Genomic DNA, 22,267 nt, shown 5'->3' on the forward strand with positions numbered 1-22,267 from the left:
ACAGCAGACTATAGGGAGGCAAGAGCAGGGAGCCCACCTAGAAGGCTACTGCAATATCCCAGGCAGGAGGTGGTATTAGCTAGACCAGAGTGGTGTGAGAGGGCTGGACTCTGGGTATATTGTGACAGCTGTGGAGACAAAAGGATTTGCTGAGATGGTGAAAGAGAGGAAGGAGTAAAGGATAACTTCATGTACTTTTGGCTTGAGCAACTGGAAGGTTGGCATTGGCTGGTGGTGTGCAGGACCTCAGTGGTAAACACATACATTATGCATATATTACCAGATGTCCATGTAGAGATGTCAGGTATGGAGCTGAATTTACAAACTTTGGGCTCAGGGAAATACACTTGGGGGTTATGGAAGGCAATCTCTTAAGATTCTACCCGTCTATGTAATCCTCTCTGTATCAAGGTTGGTTTGTGGGACCAACAGAATTTGGTCATCTGACATTTTCACTTCTTGCTCTTCCTCTCTTGGATCACTTGCCTTGGGGGATATCAGCTGCCATGGCATGAGGACCATGGAGGTCACTGTTCAAGAAACTGAGGCATCCTACCAACTGCCTTTGAATGTACTAATCATGTGTTTTATTTTCTGTGTCTTAGGATGTTTTAATATCTTCAAAATCCTGCAGGCTGGGGAGGGACTAACCCTCCCAGAACTAGCCAAATCTTAGATAGCAAAGGATTCCTCAGCTTATCAGAGGCACAGCAAGCAATATTGAGTCTATCTATACTCTTACTCACCCCTTGCACCTAATTTAATTTCATGTACCCCCAATATTTACCCTGCCCTAAATCATTCCAGGTCAGGTACAAGACAACTAGAGACAGTACCTATAGTCTAGAGTCCACTGACTGATTCAAACTGGCCAGTCCAATGCCTGCCTGCCCAACCCTGCCCAAAGAAACTGCAGGAAAACTAATGGCCTAGTCTTTCCCCTCTGGGCAGCTTCCACTTCCTGACCAAATCTGGTGCTTCTCCTGTGGCCCTATGTGATGTCCTACCCCCACTTCTCAGGAAACATAATAAGAATCTTTATCTCCATACCCGCTTCCCCTTATTGGGGATTGAACCCAGGGGCACTTTGCTATTGAGCTGCATCCCCATGCTTTTTAATTTTTTATTTTGAGACAGGATCTCACTAAGTTGATGAGACTAGTCTCCAGCTTGTGATCCTCCTGCCTCCACCTCCCTAGTCCCGCAGATTATAGGCATATACCACTGCTCCTGGCTAAGAATCTCCTTGATTGGTGCTGGCCTGTGTTGTCATTAGTCCTCACCATAAATGAAAATCATGGATATATTTGGGACAGTGAGCTATCTTAGAAGTGGACCCTCCAGCCCCCATCAAGCCTTCAGATCCCAGTAGCCCTGGCCAACACCAAGACTGTGATCTCAACATAGGGCGGTAGAACCACCCTGCTAAGCTGTTGCCTGGTTCTTGGCCCCAGAAATTGTAAGCTGACAGAAGTTTGCTGTTTTAAGCAGTAAAGGTATAATGGTAACAATGAATAACTAGTATAGAAGTCATCAGCACATAGAAAGTTTTAAGAGCCATTCCTGGGACCTCTATGGAAATAGAGAAAAACAGAGAAGAGAAACAGTCAGAGGAGCAAGCCCTGGGATCCCCCAACAAATCCTGGGGAGAAAGAGACCCAACAAAGGAGCTTAGGAGAGTGACTTGAGAGGCGGGAGGAAAACAAAGGATCAGCAGAGAGGAAAAGGTATTGAGGAGACAGAGTGATAAACTGTGCTGAAGCCTGCTGCTGTCCCAGGTAGATGAGGCCTGAGACTTGGGCACTGGATTTCAGATGAGGAAGTCACTCATTAAAGAGTAGAGGGGCGGGCTGAGGTTGTGGCTCAGTGGTAGAGTTCGCCTAGCATGTGAGAGGCCCTGGGTTCGATCCTCAGCATCATATAAAAATGAAATAAAAATATTGTGTATCCACCTGCAACTAAAAAATAAATGTATATATTAAAAAAGAGTAGAGGCGCAGGGACAGAAGCTGGGCCCAATAGTGAATGGGTGGAGAGAAACTGGAAAGAACAGGGAGATACAACCCTCTTAAGGAGGCAGAGGAAAGGAGAGAGATCTGATGGTGGCTGGGAGGAGAAGTAGGGTCAAGACAGGACTTCTTTAGGGTGGGAGGAGTTACAGCACATTTGTATGCTTATTGCTGATCCAATAAAGAGAAGACAGCTGACTGTGCAACGCAGGAGGAAAGACCTGGGGGTATAAACAGACTCAATATTGCTTGCCTTGCACTGGAGGGATCTCCTTGGGAAGGTGAGGGAGTGATCTAGGCAAAGGTGGAGGCTGTCTTCAGAGGAGTGGAAGGGACAAGTAGAGAATGCGGGGGCTGGATGTGGGGCTGGGGTTTTGGGGTGTACCTGTGAGGTCAGTTGCTGGAAGTGAGGAGTGGAGGAGGATCTGGAGGCTGGCAGAGCAAGGAAAAGGGGCACTAGCAGTCTGGGTTGTGGGAACATGAATGGGTCTGGAACAGCAGAGGTGTCACCCAGCAGCACCTAGGCCCTCTGGAAGTAGTGATCCTGACTATAGCATGAGACTGGTCATCAAGTCTGCATTCTGTGGCTTGTTTCTCCTCTAATTTTTTCTTGCTTTATGGCCTCTGTGGCTCGCCACACTTTTCTCCCCCCACCCCCTTTCCCTGCATCTTTATCTCTTCCTGGGCTCTTCTCCTTCTATCCTTGCACGCCTGGATGCTCTGTCTCCTTGCCTGCTCTCTCACCTCTCCTGGGACCTCCTTAACCCCAGGAGTCTCTCCAGGCCCCTCCTTACCTGCTGTACTCCTCCTCCCCCTTCCCCAGCTCCCCACCATCCACCAGGTGGCTTCCAATGCCACATCCTTCACATGCCCCAGCCTAGGGGTCCTGTGCTTCATGCCCCACCCTTGGCCAACTTCCTCACCTCCTCAGACTCTGCTGACCTCCTTGTGGACCATATGAATTCCATGACCGCCACGAAGACAGCGATGATGAGGCCACAGATGAGCACGACAAAAATGCCACCAATATTCTCCATGCCCAGACCTGGGGGTTAGGGGAGAGCCACAGAGTGGGCTGTGTGGGCATGGGGCTGCAAGGAGGTCCTCAGGAAGGACATGCCGCATGCAGGGGTGGCTGACCTTTAGCTCGATGGTCCTCCTCCTTGGGGCACCGGCCTCCCTCCCACCACTTGCGCTTCAGGATCTCTAGTCGGTTGTTCTCCTGGAGCTGCAGGATGGCCAACGTGATCTCGTCCCGAAATGGGGAGCCTGGGCCGGGCACATGAGAAGGGACTGGCTATCAGGCCCTGGGGCCCTGCCTGCCCCAAACCCAACTGTCCCCTCACCGTGGCCTCCATCAGTCCCTCATGCTGCTCAGGGTCTTCCTTGTGGCCTCTCCCCACCCCTACCCAGTTTCTTCACAACACAGCAGCCAGGAGTCAGTTTTAGGAGCAATCAGATCAGTCCTCCCTTGCTGAAACCTCTTCCATGGCTTCCCTCACTGCTGCTAGAACAAGGCCCCTCCCTCTGCCTACAAGAGCCTGTATTCTCAGGCAGCCACTTTCTGGTACCCCTGCTCAAGGTTCTCTCAGGTCCAGCTACACTGACCTCCTTGCAAGTTCCAAATCAGCCTAGCAAAGTCCAACCTTAGGACCTTTGGCTCTGCTGGAATGTTCTTTCCCTCACTTCACTCAGATCTCTGCTCACATGCTGGTTCCTCAGGGTCTTCTCTGATCACTTTATTTAAAATGGCCCCAAGAACCCCCTTCTGTCAGTCTCTTCCCCTAAATTTTCAGCTAGAACACTTATCACCACCTGACGTCATATGACACAGCAGCTACATGTTTATGATCTCTGCTGCCTACTGCCCTAGTGGAAGGTAGGAGGGGCTGGGGTGCTTGGCATCTTCTCTCTGTTGCCCAGCATCCAGCCCAGGGTCTGGCACCTGTGAGGACATCAGACCAATCTGCTGAGTGAATGAATGGATCCCCATTCTCCCCTCCTATTCACAACATCTCTCTCCTCACCCTCGTGTTCTCCTCTTGAAACATCCTTGGGCCTCAAACACCCCATATATCCTGTTCTGTACGCACTCCTTCATTTACTAAGATACTCATAGAACATCTGTCACATGCCAGGAAGTAGGGATATGGTGAGTAGAGGTAATTAATGTTTATTAGGCACCTGCTATGTGCCATACCCTGGGTTTGCAGAATTTATTCAAGCCTTGCAATGACCCTGTGAAGCAGAGGTTTCCATCTGAAGCAGATATTTCTGAATGAGGCGATGCTCTTCTCTTAGATCATGTACTGAGTCAGGGTGGAAAGTGGGATCTAAAACCAGGCTGATGTGACTCTAAAGCCTGTCCCCAAGGCACCAGGCTACACTACTTCTCTAGAACAGCATGAACTCTCATGCAAAAATGCTCAGAATTTCTGTGCAGTTACAGGTAACTAATGTAAGCACCAATGGCTCACACATGATTTTAAAAGCCAAAATGTCAACATTTGGAGACAAATCAGTGGTAGGCTTCTAGCACTGAGCCCTGAAAAAGCATGTCCTGAACTGAAGAATAAAATAACATGTTAAGGTTGAAGGAGAGCGCATGCGCGTGTGTCAGAAAGCGTGCCGGGCGGTGAGGTTCTGGTCGCCGGCGTGCTACCCTCAGACGTTACGTAATATATATCTGTGTTTGTTCTTGGTAAAAAAAAAAAAAAAAAAAAAAAAAAATAACATGTTAAGTTCCCATGGAGGGTTCATCCTCTCTTCCTCCCTTCCCAATTCTCTTCCTTCCTTCCTATCTTTCTCCTTCCCCTATCCAGCCATCTATCTATCCTTCCTTCCTTCCATTTACATACATACCTTCCTTCTATCCATCCATCCATTTATATCATTTCCTGAGCACCTTCTCTGAGCCAAACTGTAGGCTTTGGTGCAGAGAATATGAAGCAAATAAAATCAAGTCCTCTCCCTCAAGGGCTCCTTGGGCCAATGAGGAAAGGCAGCAAGCCTCATAGCCAACATGTACTGAGCTATACAGCAAAACCTCATTGAATTCTCTCAACAGCCCTTGGAGTCTAGAACTGATTGTTCCTGGGTTCATCTTTGTAGGTGGAAGATACAGAGGCACAGGAAGGTGATGACACCTGCCTAATGCCACACAGCCAGAAGATTACACACAGAATTCTCAGCCAGCCTCAGGGGGCCCTGGCCCAGTCCCGGGCCTGCTCATACATCTTGTTTTCAGACACAAAGGGCTCCTGTCCCATTCCACATCCTCACTGAAGCCATACCCAGCGGCATGCCAATGCCATAGCCCTTGGTGTCGAGGAGGCCCCCGATCTGGGTGAGGTTGCAGTTGAGGCGGCGGTGGTACTCATTCATGGTGGACTCGAGCAAGAAGGCATAGCGGGAGTTGAGGACACGGGCGATGCCCTCTTCTGTGCTCTTGACGAACACGCTGGGCTGCTTGGACTGCATGTAGTTCCACATACGCTGGTACGTCTGGTACCGAGAATTCTGGGCAGAGGGAGCACAAGGGGAAGACAGGTGAGGGTCTCTCCACCCATGTCCTTTCCCAAGCCCTGTACCCTGCCCTCCAGGATGTCTCCCTCAATCTGAGAGACTACAGAGATGAGATCAAGACAGAAAGAGCCAAAGACAGAGGAGAGAGACTAGACAAACTGTCTGAGCCAGGTCCAAATCATCCCCATGCCCCCTCTCCCAGGATGCCTCACAGCCCTCATGGCTCAGCAACCTCCTAGACTTACTCCTCTCTCCTCTCCCCTAACCCTCCAGTGGCCCCACCCAGCTTCACCTCCTCCAGAACACTTGTCTACCCCAACCTGGCCCAGGGGGAATGTCCAACTCTAAACTGTCACCCCTTGCTCCCCACTGCCCATGTGCAGAGTCCAATCTAAGTGCTCTCCCTGGCCTTTGAGGTTTTTGAGTCTTTAACCCAAACCTCCTTGCCAAGCTTTTATCTTTCTTTTCTTTTACCCCAAATACATAGAGTGTATTCTCTCACTTTTAGGGCCCTCCTTCCTCTCTGTTGGATGATATTCCCAGTTCTGACCCTTCTAGAAGTTCCTTGGCCCTGCTTGTCCTCTACTTATGGCACTGATTCAACATTAGATCCCATGTCTGCTTCCCTGTCCCCATTCCCTGTCCCCTGCCAGACAGCAGCACTCCCCATGAGAGTAAGTGTGTCCTTTGCTCCCATATCTCCCGACTGTCACTGATCATCAGTCTCTGATCCAGGACGCCCTGCTCAGCCCTACTCAGAGATGCTATGCAGGGCAGGGATCCCAACACCAAGCCTGAAGGTTCCCAGTGGCCCCACCTGGAAGAAGGTCATGGTGGAGCCAGCGTGGATGGTGCCATACTCAATGTTGGTCTGATCTGCCAGGTCATCCGCCGACTCCACAGGCACCTCCATGCGCTGCACGGTGAGGAAGGCGGCCAGGTTGGCCGTGTAGGAGGAGATGATGATCAAGGTGAAGGCCCACCTGAGGGGTGGGAGGGATGAGCTGCAGGCTGGAGCCATCCCTGCCACTTTGACCTGTGACCATGTGCTCCATTAGTGGTACCTCCCTCATCAACAGTAACCCCAACATTCAACAGGCTGACTGCTGACTAGGAGTGTGGATTTTGAAGCCAGACTCCTTGGGTTTAAATATCCATTCCAGAGACTTCTATTTCCTGGTATGAGAAATATCCTCTCATGGGGCTGGGGTTGTAGCACAGTGGTAGAGCACTTGTCTAACATGTGTGAGGCACTGGGTTCAATTCTTGGCACCATATACAAATTTAAAATATAAAAGTCCATTGACAACTAAAAATACATTTACATAAAAAAGTACCCTCTCACCATAAACCACCAGAAAACTGTACAGATATAGGAAACTATAGAGAATGATAGGCATCTCAGGACTGTGATTCCTAAGAAAAGAGAAATGAAGTGAGACATCATCATATAGGCTGCCCAATGGATTTAATTTACACACTCAGCACCTGGAAGGGAAATCCAAACAGTTCAGCAATCCCGCAGAGCTGTGGAGATGGAGATAGGAGCTAGAGTGGAGGGAGCAAGACGTCTGGAATTTGTGAGACAGAATACTTAAGAGGAGGGAACTGCACAGAGAGTTCCAGAAACCTGGGGTCCCCTTGAGTCTTTGGCTGAATATCAATCTGTAAGTGCATGGATGAAACTCCATGGGGCCAGACAAGAACAAATTTCAAAGGGAAAACAATTCCCAGAGTTCCCACAGGGCTGGGAATTGCTTGAGCTCCTTCCAGCCAGAGTAGAGACCTCATTGAATATATGAGATATTCAGTAGGGAACACAAAGTACACCATATTGGAAACTGGGTTACATGGGCCCTAAAGACAACACAAGACTTGTCCTAAAAGAGCTTCAATATGGGCTTAGAAGGATCAAAATAATTCACAAGTAATTTAATTGTCTGCCAGAAAAAGTCCAAGACTCTTTTGATGTTTTGGTTTGTTTTTGTGGTGCTAGATAGGCACTCTATCACTGAGCTAAGTTAAATCCTCCTGGTAGGTTCATCCTCTCTCCCTACCTCCCTGGACTTCCCTGGCCAGAAGTCCAAGATGCTATAATATAAACAATGTAAAATTCACAATATCTATCATCTAATTAAAAAAATAATCAGATATATAAAGGTACAGGATAAAAGGGACCCTGGAATGAAAGAGACTCAAAGTGGTCAAAGACGATGAAAAAGGTAGACAAGGACATTAAAATAGCTATTATAAATATACTCAAAATGCTCAAGAATATAAAAAGCACATGGAGGAGAGAAATGGAAGATATAAAAAAGAGGCAAAGGGATCTTCTAGAGATGAAATACACAATATCTGAAAAGAAACTTTTGCTGGAAGGGATTACACAGATTAGACACTGCAGCAGAAAAGATCAGGGAAATGGAAGACAGCTGCAGAATCCATCCAAAACAAAGCAGAGAGGAAAATGACTGTAAACAAGCAGAATGCCTCAGTGGCTTGAGGAACAGTATCAAGTGTTCACACAGATATGATTGGCGTCCCAGAAAGAGAGGAGAGAAAGCAGTGACTGAAAAAAAATTATTTGAAGAAGTAATGGTTAAAAAATTTTCAAGTTTGACAAAAACTATTATCATGCAAACCCAAGAAGTTCAATAAACCCCAAGCAGTATAAACACATTTATATATAAAATACACCACGGCACATTATAATTAATTATTGAAAACCAGTAATAAAGAGAAAAGCTTAAAAGCTGCCAGAATAGATAAAGGTGTGTGTGTGTGTGTGTGTGTGTGTGTGTGTGTGTGTGTGTGTGTGTGTAGGACACATTACACCTAAAGAAGTAAAGATAATAGCTCCAATAGACTTCTTGTCAGAGAATATTCAAGCCAAAAAACAAGGCAACAGCATGCTGAAAGAAAAATCAAAACAAAACTGTCAACCTAGAATTCCAAATCCAATAAAGACATCCTCCAAAGTCACACGTGAAAACATCTCTCATGTAAACAAAGCTGGGAGAGTTTGTTACCAGCAGACCTGCACTTTCAGAAATGTTAAAAGCAGCTCTTTGAGTACAAGGAAAATAATACTGGATGGGCATGTGGATGCACAAGAAGGTATGAAGAACACTATAAATGGTAGACATGTAAGTAAATATAGAAGGCATATTCCACATTTGATTTTTTTCCTTTTTTCTTTCTTTCTTTTTTTTTTTTTTGGTGCTGGGATAGAATTTAGGGTCTTATGCATTCTAGACAGATACTCTCCCACTGAGCTATACCCTTGCCCCCTAAAAACTTTTTTAAAAAACCTTTACTATTTATACACCCACCCATCACTAGTATAGTGTGGGGTTCATAAGATATACAGAAGTAACGTAAATGATTAAAGTCAAAAGGTGGGAGGATGAGATGGATATATACTGTTGCAAGGGTCTTACATCTTATATGAATTGTATGTTACTTTAACTTTTTTTTTTTTTTTTTTTTTTTTTTTTTTTACTGGAGATTGAACCTAGGGGTGATTAACCACTGAGCCATCAACCCCAGCCCTTTTTATTTTGGGACAGGGTCTTGCTAAGTTGCTCAGGGCCTCACTCAGTTGCTGAGGCTGGCTTTGAACTTTCGATCCTCCTGCCTCAGCCTCCTGAGCTTCTGGGATTAGAGTTGTGCCACACCACACCCAGCTTGCAAGTATTTTTTAATAAATTAAAGATGCATATTTCAAACCCAGAGCAATCACTAAAATAAGTATAGAAGTATATTTACTTGATGATGAAGATAAACAGAATCCTAAGATATCATAAACTCAAAACAAGGTAGGAAATGAGGAAAAAGGGAACAAAGAACAAATAGGACAAACAGTAAGCTGGCAGATGACTTATTTATTTTGCAGTACTGGTATTGAAACCAGAGGTGCTCTGCTATTGAACTACGTTCCTTTCCCTTTCTATTTTTACTTTTTATTTTTCTTTGAACTCGTGAGCCTCCTGCCTCAGCCCCCATAGTAGCTGGAATTACAGGTATGCACCACTGCCCGCAGGTCAAACCTGGCCCACAAGCTAAGAATGATTTTCACATTTTTTTTAGTTGTTGACAAACCTTTATCATTTATTTATTTATATGTGGTGCTGAGAATCGAACCCAGTGCCTCACACATACTAGACGAGTGCTCTGCCACTGAGCTACAACCCAGCCCTGGTTTTCACATTTTTAAATAGCTAAGGAAAAAACCAAAAGACAAGTAATATTTTATGACACCTAATTTATATAAAATTCAAATTTTAGTGTCAGTAGCTATACAGTTATTTATTTTTATTTATTTAGTTATTGTGGTACTGGATATTGAACCCAGGGACACTCTGAGCCACAAACCTAAACCCTTTTTTATAAAATTAATTTTAAAAGGCTGGGGGTTGGGGCTGGGGATGTGGCTCAAGCAGTAGCGCCCTCGCCTGGCATGTGTCCGGCCAAGGTTCGATCCTCAGCACCACATACAAACAAAGATGTTGTGTCCACCAAAAACTAAAATAAATAAATAAATATTAAAAAATTTTCTCTCTCTCTCTAAAAAAAAAAGGCTGAGGGTCTGGCTCAGTTTAATTTAAATCTAATTAATAATCTTAATTAAATTTTTTTTGAGACAGGGTTTTGCTAAGTTCCAAGGTTGACCTTGAATGCAGTCCTTCTGCTTCTACCTCTCAAAATCATTAGAATTAACAGGCATGCACCACACGTCCAGCAGTATCTATGAAGTTTTACTGGATCACAGTCACATTCATTCATTTATATTTTATCTACGACTGCTTTCATACTCCAATGGCAGAGTTGAGTGGTCATGACAAGATCATTCATAGGACTGACAAAGTATAACGACAAAAGGACCAAATCATCAAGAGGACACAGCAATCCTAAACATTCATGCACCTAATTATAGAGCCTCAAAATTCATGAAGCAAAAAATGACAGAACTGAAAAGAGAAATGGACAATTTCTCCTCAATTACTAGTGGAGACTCCAACACTCTCCTCTCAGTCACTGATAGGACAAGTAGAAAAGTAGACAGGAAAGCAGTAAGGACACAGAAGCCTTGAATAACACCATCAACCACTGGCCCTCGCTGACATTTACCCAACAGCAGAATACACATTCAGTGCAAGTACACACAGAACCTTTACCAGGACAGACCATTTGCTGAGACATAAAACAAGTCGCAGTAATTTTAAAAGGATTCAAGTCCTACAGAGTGTGTTCTCTGATCACAATGGAACTAAATTAGAAATCAATAATAGAAAGCTCTATGGAAAATCCCCAAATCCTGGCTCTAGCTGTATGACCTTGAAATTGTTTCAGTTTCCTCACCTATGAAGTAAGCACAACTGCAAGCCTTCCCTCACAGGGTTTTGGGAAGAGAGAGCAAATGTGCCACACAGACGTTTGCTCTTATTATCTTGGTGACACAAGACTGACTTGGGAGAAGAGGCACCCAGGGGCCTGGCTGCAGGACCCCCGGGAAGCCATTTGTCTTATCCTGCCCCCTTGTCCTCCTTCTAGTGATAATACAGCCTCCTGTAAAACAAAACCCAACCCCAACACACAAAACCCAGGGACTAATACAACCTTTCCAGAAACCAAGTATCTCCCAACTCACCCATGGGTCAATGCTGTCACTCACTCTTTAAAACAATATTAACCAGTGCCCAGTGACTCAAGAGGCTGAGGCAGGAGAATTGCAAGTTGAAGGCCAGCCTCAGCAACTTAGTGATGCCCTAAGCAACTTAGTGAGACCACATCTCAAAATAAAAAATAAAAAGAGCTGGGGACATAAGTCAGTAACAAAGTGTCCCTGGGTTCAGTCACAGTTAAAAAAAAAAAATTAACCAGTGCCTATATACACCAGGCACCACACTTGTCCTTGAGGATACCTCCTGTCTGGCTGGTTGTAGTGATGGGGTAGACGGTGATGGGGCCACTCACTGAGAGACAGCAGAAGGAACACAGATGGGGAGTTAGATTTGGGAGCAAAACCACGAGCTTTGTTTTGAACAATGAGTTTGGGGATGCCTGTTGGGTGCCTAAGAGAAGAAGCCCAAGCTGGGTGGATACATGAAGATGTCAAAGATGAGGATTTCAGAAGTATCTATATCTGGAAAGCAAGGGAAGCCAGGGCATAGATGAGATGGCCCTGGACCAAATGTTAAGACTGGTGGTCTCTGGCTGGGGGTATGCATGGAGGTGTGTGGGGAAGGTGTTTGGTGAAGTGTGGGGGAACTCTGCTGGTCAGAGTGGGTCCAGCAGGTGGCAATTGTCTGACCATGCTCAGCTTAGTCTGAACAAGAGAGAAAATTCAGACATGAGGACCTAAGCCTGTCTCTTTGGTATAAGAAAACCCACATACTTTTTGCAGTTAGAAAATAAACTGAAATCTCCAGGAATACATCTCTTGTTCAGACTGAGAAACAACTGGATGTTGCTTTGTTTGGTACTCAGGCAAGAACTCTTTACCATTTTGGGAAGTCATGTCTCAGATGACTGGTCCATTTGTGTTTGAATCCTGGAGTCAGGATGCTCAGATCACCTGCATTAGCAAACTATTTCATTCATGGCAATTCATATTTGCCACACTAATTTGCTAACTATTTCCACATCGAATATTAAGGGTTGACAAAATTCTAATAGATGTGGCTACAGGAGGCTGCAGACCAAGTGGACACTGGAGACCAGGGGACAAGAAAACTCCTTATCATTCCAGACTTATTCCTTACAAGTAGATGCCACCTGATCATGGTATTCTGTCTTCTGGTGTAGCAACATCCAAGCATTTACATATTACCATGATGTTACTTTATTAGAAATCACTTTCTTTTTTCCTTCATATTGCAAATAGGGTGTTATATTCTTATTCTTCTTCTTCCTTTTTTAAAAATTATGCCTGTTTTTAGATATATTATCCTTGAATTTCAGGGTAGAAAAGGAAGTTTGAAAGAATAGTTGTTATAAAAAGAAGGTGCTGAGTCTTCGAGCACTGAACCCTCACTGGTGTGGGGTGATAAGCCCATTTGAGGGATGGATGAGGGCAAAGGGAATCCACAGCAAAATGAGGTTGAGGACCAAAGTGGCCAGAGGAAACCTGAGGACATGGCATCCCAGAAGCAAGAACAGAGCCTCCAGTGGTGGGTGGCTAGTAGGGCATACATTAGCCACAAGGAAGAAAGGGATTGGATATATGGATAAGGGGGCTGCGAGAGACCCTGTGGAACTGGGGTTGTGGGGAGGGGGAAAGGCCAAGTGCAGCTAGCTCTGAGGTTTGGGGGTTTTCTTGCCAAGAGAGCTTGAGGGAAGGAGCAGCAGGGGAAGAGTAGAGGACAACGGCTGAAGAGAGTGCCCGGGAGCCTACCTGGAGATGGATGGATGTGAAGGCAGGCAGGGCTCAGAGAACAGGGAGAGGGAACAAGACAGAGTCTGGGAGGGACGGGGCTGTGGTCAGAGAGGTCTTGGAATGTTGATTTCCAAGGCAGAGCTGTCCTGAATGATGATGAGCCCCTGGATGTGGCTACAGGAAGCTGCAGACCAAGTGGACACTGGAGACCAGGGGAAAGAAAGCAGGTCTGGCCAGGCTACTGCAGGTTAAGCTTCAGCAAAGCCCTCTAGGATGATGGCACCAAACCCCTACTGTCTACTACAGGAACGCCAGCCCCTGGAAGTCAGGGACCTGGCTTGCTGAATTATCACGATGGGGTCATATCTGCAGATTAACAAACATTTATGAAATGAGCAAATGTGTGAATAGATTTGGGGTACAGAAGAGAGGAGCATAGGGCCAAAGTCTCCAGTGATAGAGGGGGCATGACCCAGGGCTTCTGGGTGACAGCAATGGAAGAGGCAAAGAATGCCTGGCTGGAGAACATGAACCTCAGGAAGAGGGTCCCTGACCAAGGAGCAGGAATCAGGGTTTGCAGAGAGGCCACTGATTCCCCCTGCTTGACCTGCAGTGGCTCTTCTCAGTGTCCTCTCAGCTACTTCTCACATACCTGGCTTTCTCCCACCCTCTTTGGCATGGGTGATTCCACTGTAGCCCCTGAGACGGCTCCCATGCACCTCCTCAGGGGGCCATTCTCCACTGTTCTGTCATGCACTCTGCAAGTTCCTCAACAGCACTTTTCTTTTTTTTTTTAATTTTTAAATTTTATTTTTAGTCATAGATGGACACAATACCTTTATTTTATTTGTTTTTATTTAGTTTTTAAAATTTGGTGCCAGGGATCGAACCCAGCACCTCACGCATGCTAGGCAAGCTCTCTACCACTGAGCCACAACCTGGCCCCCTCAACAGCACTTTTATGTGCATCTAATACATCATTATATTGAAAATATCAATACATTTCTCTTGAGCAGTATGGTAGCAGAATAAGCTTCCTCCTGCTGCCACCACCAAAGATATCTACATCCTATTTCCTAGAAAACATGATTACATCAACTCACATGGTAAAAGGAACACTGCAGATGTGATTAACTTAAGGATTTTAAGATTGGGAGATACTCTTACTCTTGAATTGTCCAGACAGCCCCAATGAATCACAAGGGTGCTTATCAGTAGAAGAAGAAAGTCAGAATCAGGGGGAGTGGGGGGATTTATTTGAAGATGTTACTCTGCTGGCTTTGAAGATGGAAGAAGGAGGCCATGACCAAAGAATGTTGGTGTCTTCTAAAAGCCGGTAAAGGCAAAGAAAGGGATTCCCTCTAAAGCCTCCAGAAGGATCCAGACCCCCCTGCCAACCTGATTTTAGCACTGTGAGATCTATTTTGGACTTCTGACCTCCAGAATACATTTAATGTGTTTTAAGCCAGTAAATTTGTGATAAATTTTGCAGTAGCCATCTGAAATGATGCAAATTCAAAAACTTTTAAAAATCATTAAGACTTGAAAATTTCATTGGGGTAAACTGTGGGAATAACCAACATGAACAAATGAGATGTTGTCACAAGCCAGTATCCAGGACTCTGACTTGGGTTCTGTGTGGGTGCTAAAGTCTGAACTCTCATCCACTGTGGTTTGTTTGAGTTTTCAAGTTTTCCCAGCTGTTCATAGTTTCCTCAATTAACACATTTATAGCCCCAGTTAGCTCCTCCATAGTGAGTACTAATACAAACCTTTGGAACAATACCACCAAAACAGAAAACAAAAGCAAAAAGACTTGAAAGTTTCAAAGCCAGTGGACTAAGTGAATTATAGTTGCATCCACTTAGCTGGGAGAGAGAAAAACCTGCTGCCTCTTAAGATTAGTCTTGATTGAACAATTGTATATTAAATAATGTCTCTGGGACAGATCCATTAAATAAAATATGAAGCCCAGTGTTTATTGTTTACCTGTTTACTATCAACACCTTTGCCTTTGAAGAACAGGGATGGAGCTGGCATAGGAGGGGCTCAACAAACCCCTGTGGAATGTCCATGGATGCACGAATTCTAATGGGAAGGAGGGGAGGAGGACGTGTCTTAGAAGGCCTGGGGTTTTCCTGGAGAGGCTACGGAGGGCCTCAGGAGCTGGGCTGGCAGGGCAGTTCTGAGGGCTGGCACGGGGTGGGGCTGGAACCTGGCTCTGCATCTAGCCAAATGCATGCTCTTTAGCAACCCACTCCTCTCTAATCCATAAAACAGGGAGACTATCCCCCATCCTAAACTTTCTCTTTAGTTACAGGAACTGCAGTTGAATCCAATTGCTGTATGATAGACCAGGGAGGTAAATGTGAGGCCAAGCCAGAGAGTAATGGAAGTGGGGAGTGTGGGCCTGAAGTTGATGTCAGCTGGGATGCCGGTCAGTGCTGACAGGTCTCCTAGATTTGTGGGTAAATTTTCCTTTTTTTTTTTGGTACTGGGGATTGAGCCCAGTAAGTTACATCTACAGCCCTTTTAATTTTTTATTTTGAGACAGGATCTTGCTTAGTTGCTGAGGGTCTAAGATGCTAAGGCTGAACTTGAACTTGTGATCCCACTGTCTCAGCCTCCTGAGTCACTGCTGTTACAGTTGTGTGCCACTGTGCCTGAATGAATTTGCCTGGACATTGAGTGTTGGCATCTAATTCCACATTTTTTTAAAACTGTGGACTAGAGATCATGAGTTCTCAGTGAATGCCCCCCTGACATGGGGCTTCCTGGAGCTTGTCCAAGGGGAAAAATGAGTTCTCTCCAGGATGCTAGGTCACTATGGGACTTCAAGGACTCTAAGTCTCTATGATAACCAGGGCAGTGTGTGTGACAGCAGATGATGTTTCTCCTGTTGTGACCATAACTCCTCCTGTCAGCACAGGCTGTCAGGCTCACAGGGTGCTTTTCCTTGACTGCCTCACTGAATCCTCACAGACCTCAGACATAAGCCTTTTTATTCTCAAGTTTTCAGTTGAGGAGACTGAGGCATGGAGAAAGGATGGGGCCTACCCAAGGTTATATGGCTAGTAGGCAGTCATGCTGGGGCTCAGTGTCTGACCCCATTTCCTGCCACATAGCTGGAGGTGGAGATCACCCAGAGGACTGCAGCAGCCTCCTACACCTTCCAGAACTCAGATGACCCCTAGTCCCTGCCGGGCAGATAGAAAGCATCTTACCAGACTCCGCTGACACAGCGTGTGGACAGCGCCCGCGGCATGATCTCCGAGCCCTGCTGCATGAACCCCCCCACTGGGAACCAGAGGCTGTTGCCCAGCGTGTATTGGTTCTCCAGGATGTGGGGACGTGCCCGCAGGCATGGGTGCGGATTGTACCACTCGTAGGGGCTCAGCCTGTGGAGAGACATAGGCAGGTGCATGGGTCCAGGTGAAGGGGAAAAGGGTAGGAGTCGGGGGACATGGAGCCACTGTGGTCAGAGGAGCAGAGATGGGAAAGTGGCAGGGAAAGAGAAAGATGGATGGAGACACACGTGCAGAGGAAAGATAGAGAGAAAGGGAGGCAGAGACACAGAGACAGAGAGATAGAGACATGGAGAGACACCTCTTCAGGGAAGAGGCAAGGAGATGGCTCAGATAGAGATCCACAGAGCAAAAGGCAGAGCCATAAGGGGAAAGGGCTCATGCCTTGTCCCTGCCCTCCCTCCTAAGCAGCAGAGTGCACTCACCTGGCAGCCAGGAACAGGACACAGCTGACAGCCAGGTAGGCAAGAAGCATGAAGAGCCACACGGCAGGGGAGAAGGGGTCCAGGAAGGAGAAGTAGCCAGGCTTGCGGCCCTGTGGGGAGTGAAATCTGGAGCTGCTCCTGACCTGGACTGTATATTCACCCCCGGTCCCTGTCAGGCACCAGAAGTCTGATGGGCCCATCTGTGGTCCAGTGGGAGTCCTGTTCCCACTTGCAGGCCCTGTCCCTATCCCCTGGGTCAGGCTGCAGTCCATGGTCCCCATTGGGAGCTTACCATGTGCACTCGGTAGAGGATGCTGATCCCCAGGGTCATGAAGGGTTTGGAGAAGTCGATGACCTTCTCCCGCTCGGCAGTGATGGTGAATGCAGCCACAGCCAGGTCTGCCTTCTGCTGGAGGGGAAGCAGGATAGGGCAGAGGGGGAGGAAAGGGAGACAGAGATGGGCAGTTAGAGAGAAACCTGTGCCACTGAGGGGGCAAAGGAGAGAGAGGAAAGGATCACAAGGGCCGAGAGCCTGAACTGGCTCTGGGTGTCCACCTTGGGCCATCATCAGCCCTCACAGCTCCTACTGCCTTTAGGCCTCCTCCTGCCCTAGTCTTGCCCAGCTGCTCAATCTCAGTCATTGCCCTGTCCCTTCCCCTACCAAGTATCATCAGGGACCTGCTTTATAGAACTCACTACTCACCTCTGTCCCCTACTAACCCAAAGACACGCAGACAGCCTGAGACTGGCCTTAAGATAACTGGTCACCAGCTTGCTCCAGGACCCTCTTCAGGCCTTGGTTTCACCTCTTCTGCATTAATCATTAGCACTGGGTGATGTTTATTAAGTGCCAGGCTCCGTGCTGGATAGCAAGTCATGCAGATGATCTTGTACGCTCCTTCCAACAGCTCCTTGGGCCAATCCCAGCCCCGTTTTTTAGATGGGGAAACCAAGTCTGAGGCAAAGGCACTAGTGAGTAAAAGATGCTGTTGGGGACTGCAAACTGGGGATGTGACCTCTATTCTCTTGCCCCTGGAAGACATTAGTGACCCAGATGTGTGCCTGAAGCCTCCCCAGACATATGGGAACAGTGTCTGGCTCAGTTGAAATGACCTCAGGGGAGGCTGTGTGGGGCCCCAAGTGGAGGGTGCTAGGGTCCAGGTCTTAAGCAGTGAAGGGAGGGACAGAGAGCAGGGTGTGGGTTGGACCTGCTGGTGTATCTGGAACCCCTTTTAGAACATGTTGGCTGATCCAAAAGGCCATTTCACTCTGGCTTAAGGGGACAGTAGCTGGTCTTTAGCCAAGGGCTGGACACAAGACCTAAAAAAAATCCCTGCACTTCACATACACTCCTGCACGCACTGCACAGAGGAGCATTCACCTGTACATGATGGAGCAGGTGAGGTGAGCATGGGGAGGTGGGAGCCCTGGCTATGCCCAGCTTTCTGCATGATCTCAGGCAACCTTCACATCTCTGGGCCTCAGTTTGCTCATCTGTAAACAAGGTGTCAGGCACCATGTCCTCCACAGATCCCCAGTCCCAGGATGGAGACCAGGGCCCCAGGATGCCCCTTTTAGCAACCTGACTCCATCCCTTGGGCCTCAACTGGGTCCCAGCCTCAGGGGCCAGGGACGGAGGAGCCTGAAACCTAAATTCAAAAACAGAGTTTCCCCTGAGGCTGAAATGAATGAGCCAAGGTCCTGAAGGGGCTGAGACAGGGTACAGGAGGGAACCCAGGCCTGGACATAACCTGGGATGGAGAGAGAGGACACAGTCCCCAGAAGGGTACAGCCAGTGTAGACAATCCAGGCCTAACCCCATCTGCAGTCAGGGAGAGGCCACAGCCAGAAACAGAACCCACAGCCACGAGATGACACAGGAATCAAAGCACAACCCTGGATGGTAGTGAGACAGCCCAGGCCCAGGACCTAACCCAGAGGCAGGAATAGGTGGCAGGGATCAAATACAAGCCCAGATCACCGAAAGCACCACAAGGTAGAGGGGCACAAGCTAAAAACCAAACCTAAAAGTAGGAGGAATGTAAATGTGCCATATGAAATCCAGGGCCAGGGCCAGAGGAGAGTCCAAAGACAATGCCCCAAGATCAGGAGAGCGGACACAGACCCGAAAGATGAATCAGAGCTGAGGCGGCACAGGTCAAACAGCGGGCTTAAGGCAACAAGCGATGGCACTCTGGTACCTGCCTGATACAGCTTAAGCACTGAGTCAGCTCAGCCCCAAGGCATAACAGAAGCCCGGTGTGTGGCAGAGACCCAAACCCCATCTGATTCTGGCAACATCTGTGGGGCTTCCTGGGTGTTGAGAATGAGGAGCATTTACCTCCTTTCCTGTATGCTGGTCACATTTATGACTAAGATGTGAACAGTCCAGCTAGCACAGGAATCCTATTCATTTTGTGCACCCAGTGGCCACCCATGGTGGCCCAGTCCCCATTTCAGAGAAGAGGAAGCAGTGGCCTTTCAGATGGGTTCGAGGGGCCCTGGCTATCCCCAGTTCCTCAGGAAGCCTGCAGGCCTCCCCTGCTTCTTTCTCCCTGTCCCTTGAAGGCTCACCAACCTCCTCATCAGCTGGCCTGCTGCTTCTTTCTAGTAACAAGGGCAGTGGCACTGCTCCTGAAACACTCTTAGATCTATTCACCTCTCTTCACCTACACCACTCATAGATGCCCCTTCTACCACTGATAGACCCTGGATGAATTCCTCACATATAAGTCAAAGGGATGTTCTCCTGTTAAAACCAAGCATGGCCTCCCACAGCACCTAGGACAAACCCTTTCATGGCCCAGAGGCCCTCTGCAGTCTGCCTTGCTGGCTTCTCATGCCCTTTCTCCCTTACCCACTCCTCCAGTCACAATGGCCTGCTTTTTGCTCTTCAACTTAGCAGGCTCACTCCCGACCTCAGGATCTTTGTACTTGCTCTTCCTCAATCACTGGAGGCTTACAGTATACCTCACTGCTTAAGCCTACCCCAAAGCAGCCTCCAAACCCTACTCACCCCCACCCCAAGGCCCTCTTATTCACATTATCCTTCTAAGTGCTTCTAAGTACACATTAGCTCCCACAGGGCCACTGTTCCAGGGTTTCCTTGGAGTAGCTTGTTTGGTCCCCCAGAGAAACTATAAAATGAGACCACATTCCCACCATACTACATGTGAAGAAACTGAGACACAGAGAGGGTAGGTGTCTTGACCTAGCTGCTCCCAGATTTGGAATCACTCCCTTGCTGAGGAGACTTCCTCTCTGCTGCCCACATCCTTCCATGGATGGGGGCATCTGAGGTCAAGTGCAGGTATGACCCTTCCTTGGCTCTCAGGAGCTCAAGAAATGAATGAGCCCTTGAACTTCAAAGGAACATTCAGCAACCTCAACATCTACCTTCTCCCGAAGACTGATCTGAATCCCATCTTCCCTGAAGCCATCACATTTGAAATCTGGGGGTCATCCTGTACATGTCTGTCTCCCTTGCCTTCACTGTAGACACTTTTTTTCCCATGCTTGGGATTGAACCTGGGCCTTGCACAGGCTAAGTGCTCTACCACTGAGCTAAATCCCCAGTCCCTGCAGCCTCTTTTGAACCCTCCTGATTCTGCCCCCAAACACCTGCAGAGCTGAGTCACTCATCTCTGCCTCCACTGACTACCCCAGCCCAGGCCTCCACCTATGACTGGAAAGCTCATCTCCATCTCCCAGGCCACTCAGCTGGCAGCCCAAGGGACTCCAATATGCCACAATCTGTTCACACCACTCCCCTGCTTAAATACCTCAATGCCGCTCATTCTTCTTCAACTATCAGCCCCAATGCTCACCTGTTCCTCCATGAGGCCCTGCTCCATCTGGCTCCTGAAACCTTGCCTGCCTCACCCCCTGATATCTTGGTCTCCAGCCCAAGGTGCATCTCCATCTCCAGTTGCATCACAACTGCTGTGCCCTTTGCATTTGTTCATTCATTCTCTCATTTACCTGCTCAACATATCTTTGCTGGACGCCCTCTACTGGCCAAGCACAATACTAGTTTTGGGAGTATTGTGAATACAAACACACAAAGTGACAAGTGCAACGAAGTAAAATAAAGCAGGGCAACAGAGACCAATGGAAGACAGTGCTTTGGATAACTCTCTGCTGTAGGGTCTCATTTGAGACCCATCTTGAAGGAAGCACAAGGGCAAGATAGGAGAAGACCTGGGGTGCAAGTTCCAGGCTGTGGGACAGTGGGTGGTTTTTGAGGTGGGAAATGGCTTGCAGTGGTCAGGGAGGCTGTGGGAGAACAGGAGGGATGGGAAGTGTGGCATGGAGGGAACACAGCCCTGCAGGACCTGTGAGACATGGTGAGGGGTCGGGCTCTGCTCCAAGGGCAACAGAGGATGTCATGCCAGAATGATCTGGACAATCTGGGAGCAGACTGCAGGCACCAGAGTGGATGCAGGGACCAGGGAGCTGACTAAAAATGCCCAGGGAGATGGTGGAGCAGGACTGAGGGTCAGCAGTGGTAGTGGAAAGTGGTGGTCGGATTTGGGTTTTGCTCTGAAGGTAGGACTAAAGGATCCTCAAATGCTGTGAATTCCTTCTAGGCTCCTGTCAAAGCCTATTGGAACCCCTCTTACCTCCTCCTCACCCTCATTTCCCAGCAGAAATACCTCTTTCTTAGAAAAATCTTCCCATCTTAACATGCACCCCCACACTTTTCTCCAATGGGACCCTGAAAGTTGTCTAATCTCTAGAATGAAATTAGAACGAATTCAAATTAGGAATTACAAGGGGGATCATCTAAGTACCCAATCAAAGCACTTGTGATTCTCCCTCAGCTCCAAATATAGAGGCTATGTGCAACCTATATTCCTGCCTTGAAGGCTCTGCCCATAGGGGGGCACTAGAGGGAGGCTGCCGAGTTGCAGGGGGAGAGAGCTTGCTCCTTCCTGTCGCTGTTCTCTTCCTCCCAGCCTGCGTGGGCACCCTTTGGCAGCAGTGGTTCCTTTCCACGATAGCAGATGAAGCCAGTTTACAGCTTCCCAACACTTGCAGAGCCAGCCCTCTCAGAAACACCAGCAGCAGCAGCGAAAGCTCCTCCTGTGGCCACTTCCTGCAGGACACTAAGAGCAAAGGTGGGCAAATCATGGACCCCAGGCCAAGGCCAGCTCATTTACCTAGTTTTGTAAATAAAGTTTTATTGGAATATAGTCTGCCTGCTTGTTTACATGTTGTCAAACTGGTTTCCACACAACAGAAGGGCTGAGTGGTTATGGCAGAATGGACGGAAAGTCAGAATACTTATTCCTTGGCCCTTTACAGGAGAACGAGTCAAACCTCCTGACTTGGAATTTTCAGGCTCACATTTACCTAGTGAACAACTTTATACCTAGAACAAAATTATCTTCTTCATTCAAATATCTGTGTGGCTTATCTCCTGGTGGGATCTGACTGACCCAGAAGTGACACACCCAGGTCTTGAAGAGGCCACACAGTCACTCACAGGCATGGGAAAGTGTTGGGTTATTAGTAGGGCCTAGAAAAGAAGCCAGAAGTAGTTTCTCAAAAGAGAAACTGCAGAGGGTTTGAGTTTGTTCCATGAATTAATTGCCTGTTGACACCACGCGGCCCCATATAGCA

The 22,267-nt window shown here is 47.6% G+C and overlaps 1 protein-coding gene across 4 annotated transcripts in view; it reads right to left on the minus strand.

Moving 5' to 3' along the window:
- Grik5 (glutamate ionotropic receptor kainate type subunit 5) overlaps window positions 1-22,267 on the minus strand; it is a 63,620-nt gene that overhangs the window by 5,977 nt on the left and 35,376 nt on the right. For 3 of the 4 annotated variants that reach the window (XM_078031969.1, XM_078031967.1, XM_078031970.1), the window contains 7 exons: window positions 16,935-17,051; window positions 16,643-16,752; window positions 16,137-16,310; window positions 6,352-6,517; window positions 5,303-5,528; window positions 3,150-3,278; window positions 2,933-3,054 (listed from right to left, as the gene is read on the minus strand). In XM_078031969.1, coding sequence (XP_077888095.1) covers window positions 2,933-3,054; window positions 3,150-3,278; window positions 5,303-5,528; window positions 6,352-6,517; window positions 16,137-16,310; window positions 16,643-16,752; window positions 16,935-17,051 — 1,044 coding nt within the window. The remainder of the gene's footprint in view (window positions 1-2,932; window positions 3,055-3,149; window positions 3,279-5,302; window positions 5,529-6,351; window positions 6,518-16,136; window positions 16,311-16,642; window positions 16,753-16,934; window positions 17,052-22,267) is intronic. The other variant, XM_078031968.1, reaches the window with a different exon arrangement.

The sequence above is a fragment of the Ictidomys tridecemlineatus genome, chromosome 15, assembly GCF_052094955.1.
Source record: "Ictidomys tridecemlineatus isolate mIctTri1 chromosome 15, mIctTri1.hap1, whole genome shotgun sequence".
Lineage (NCBI taxonomy): Eukaryota > Metazoa > Chordata > Mammalia > Rodentia > Sciuridae > Ictidomys > Ictidomys tridecemlineatus.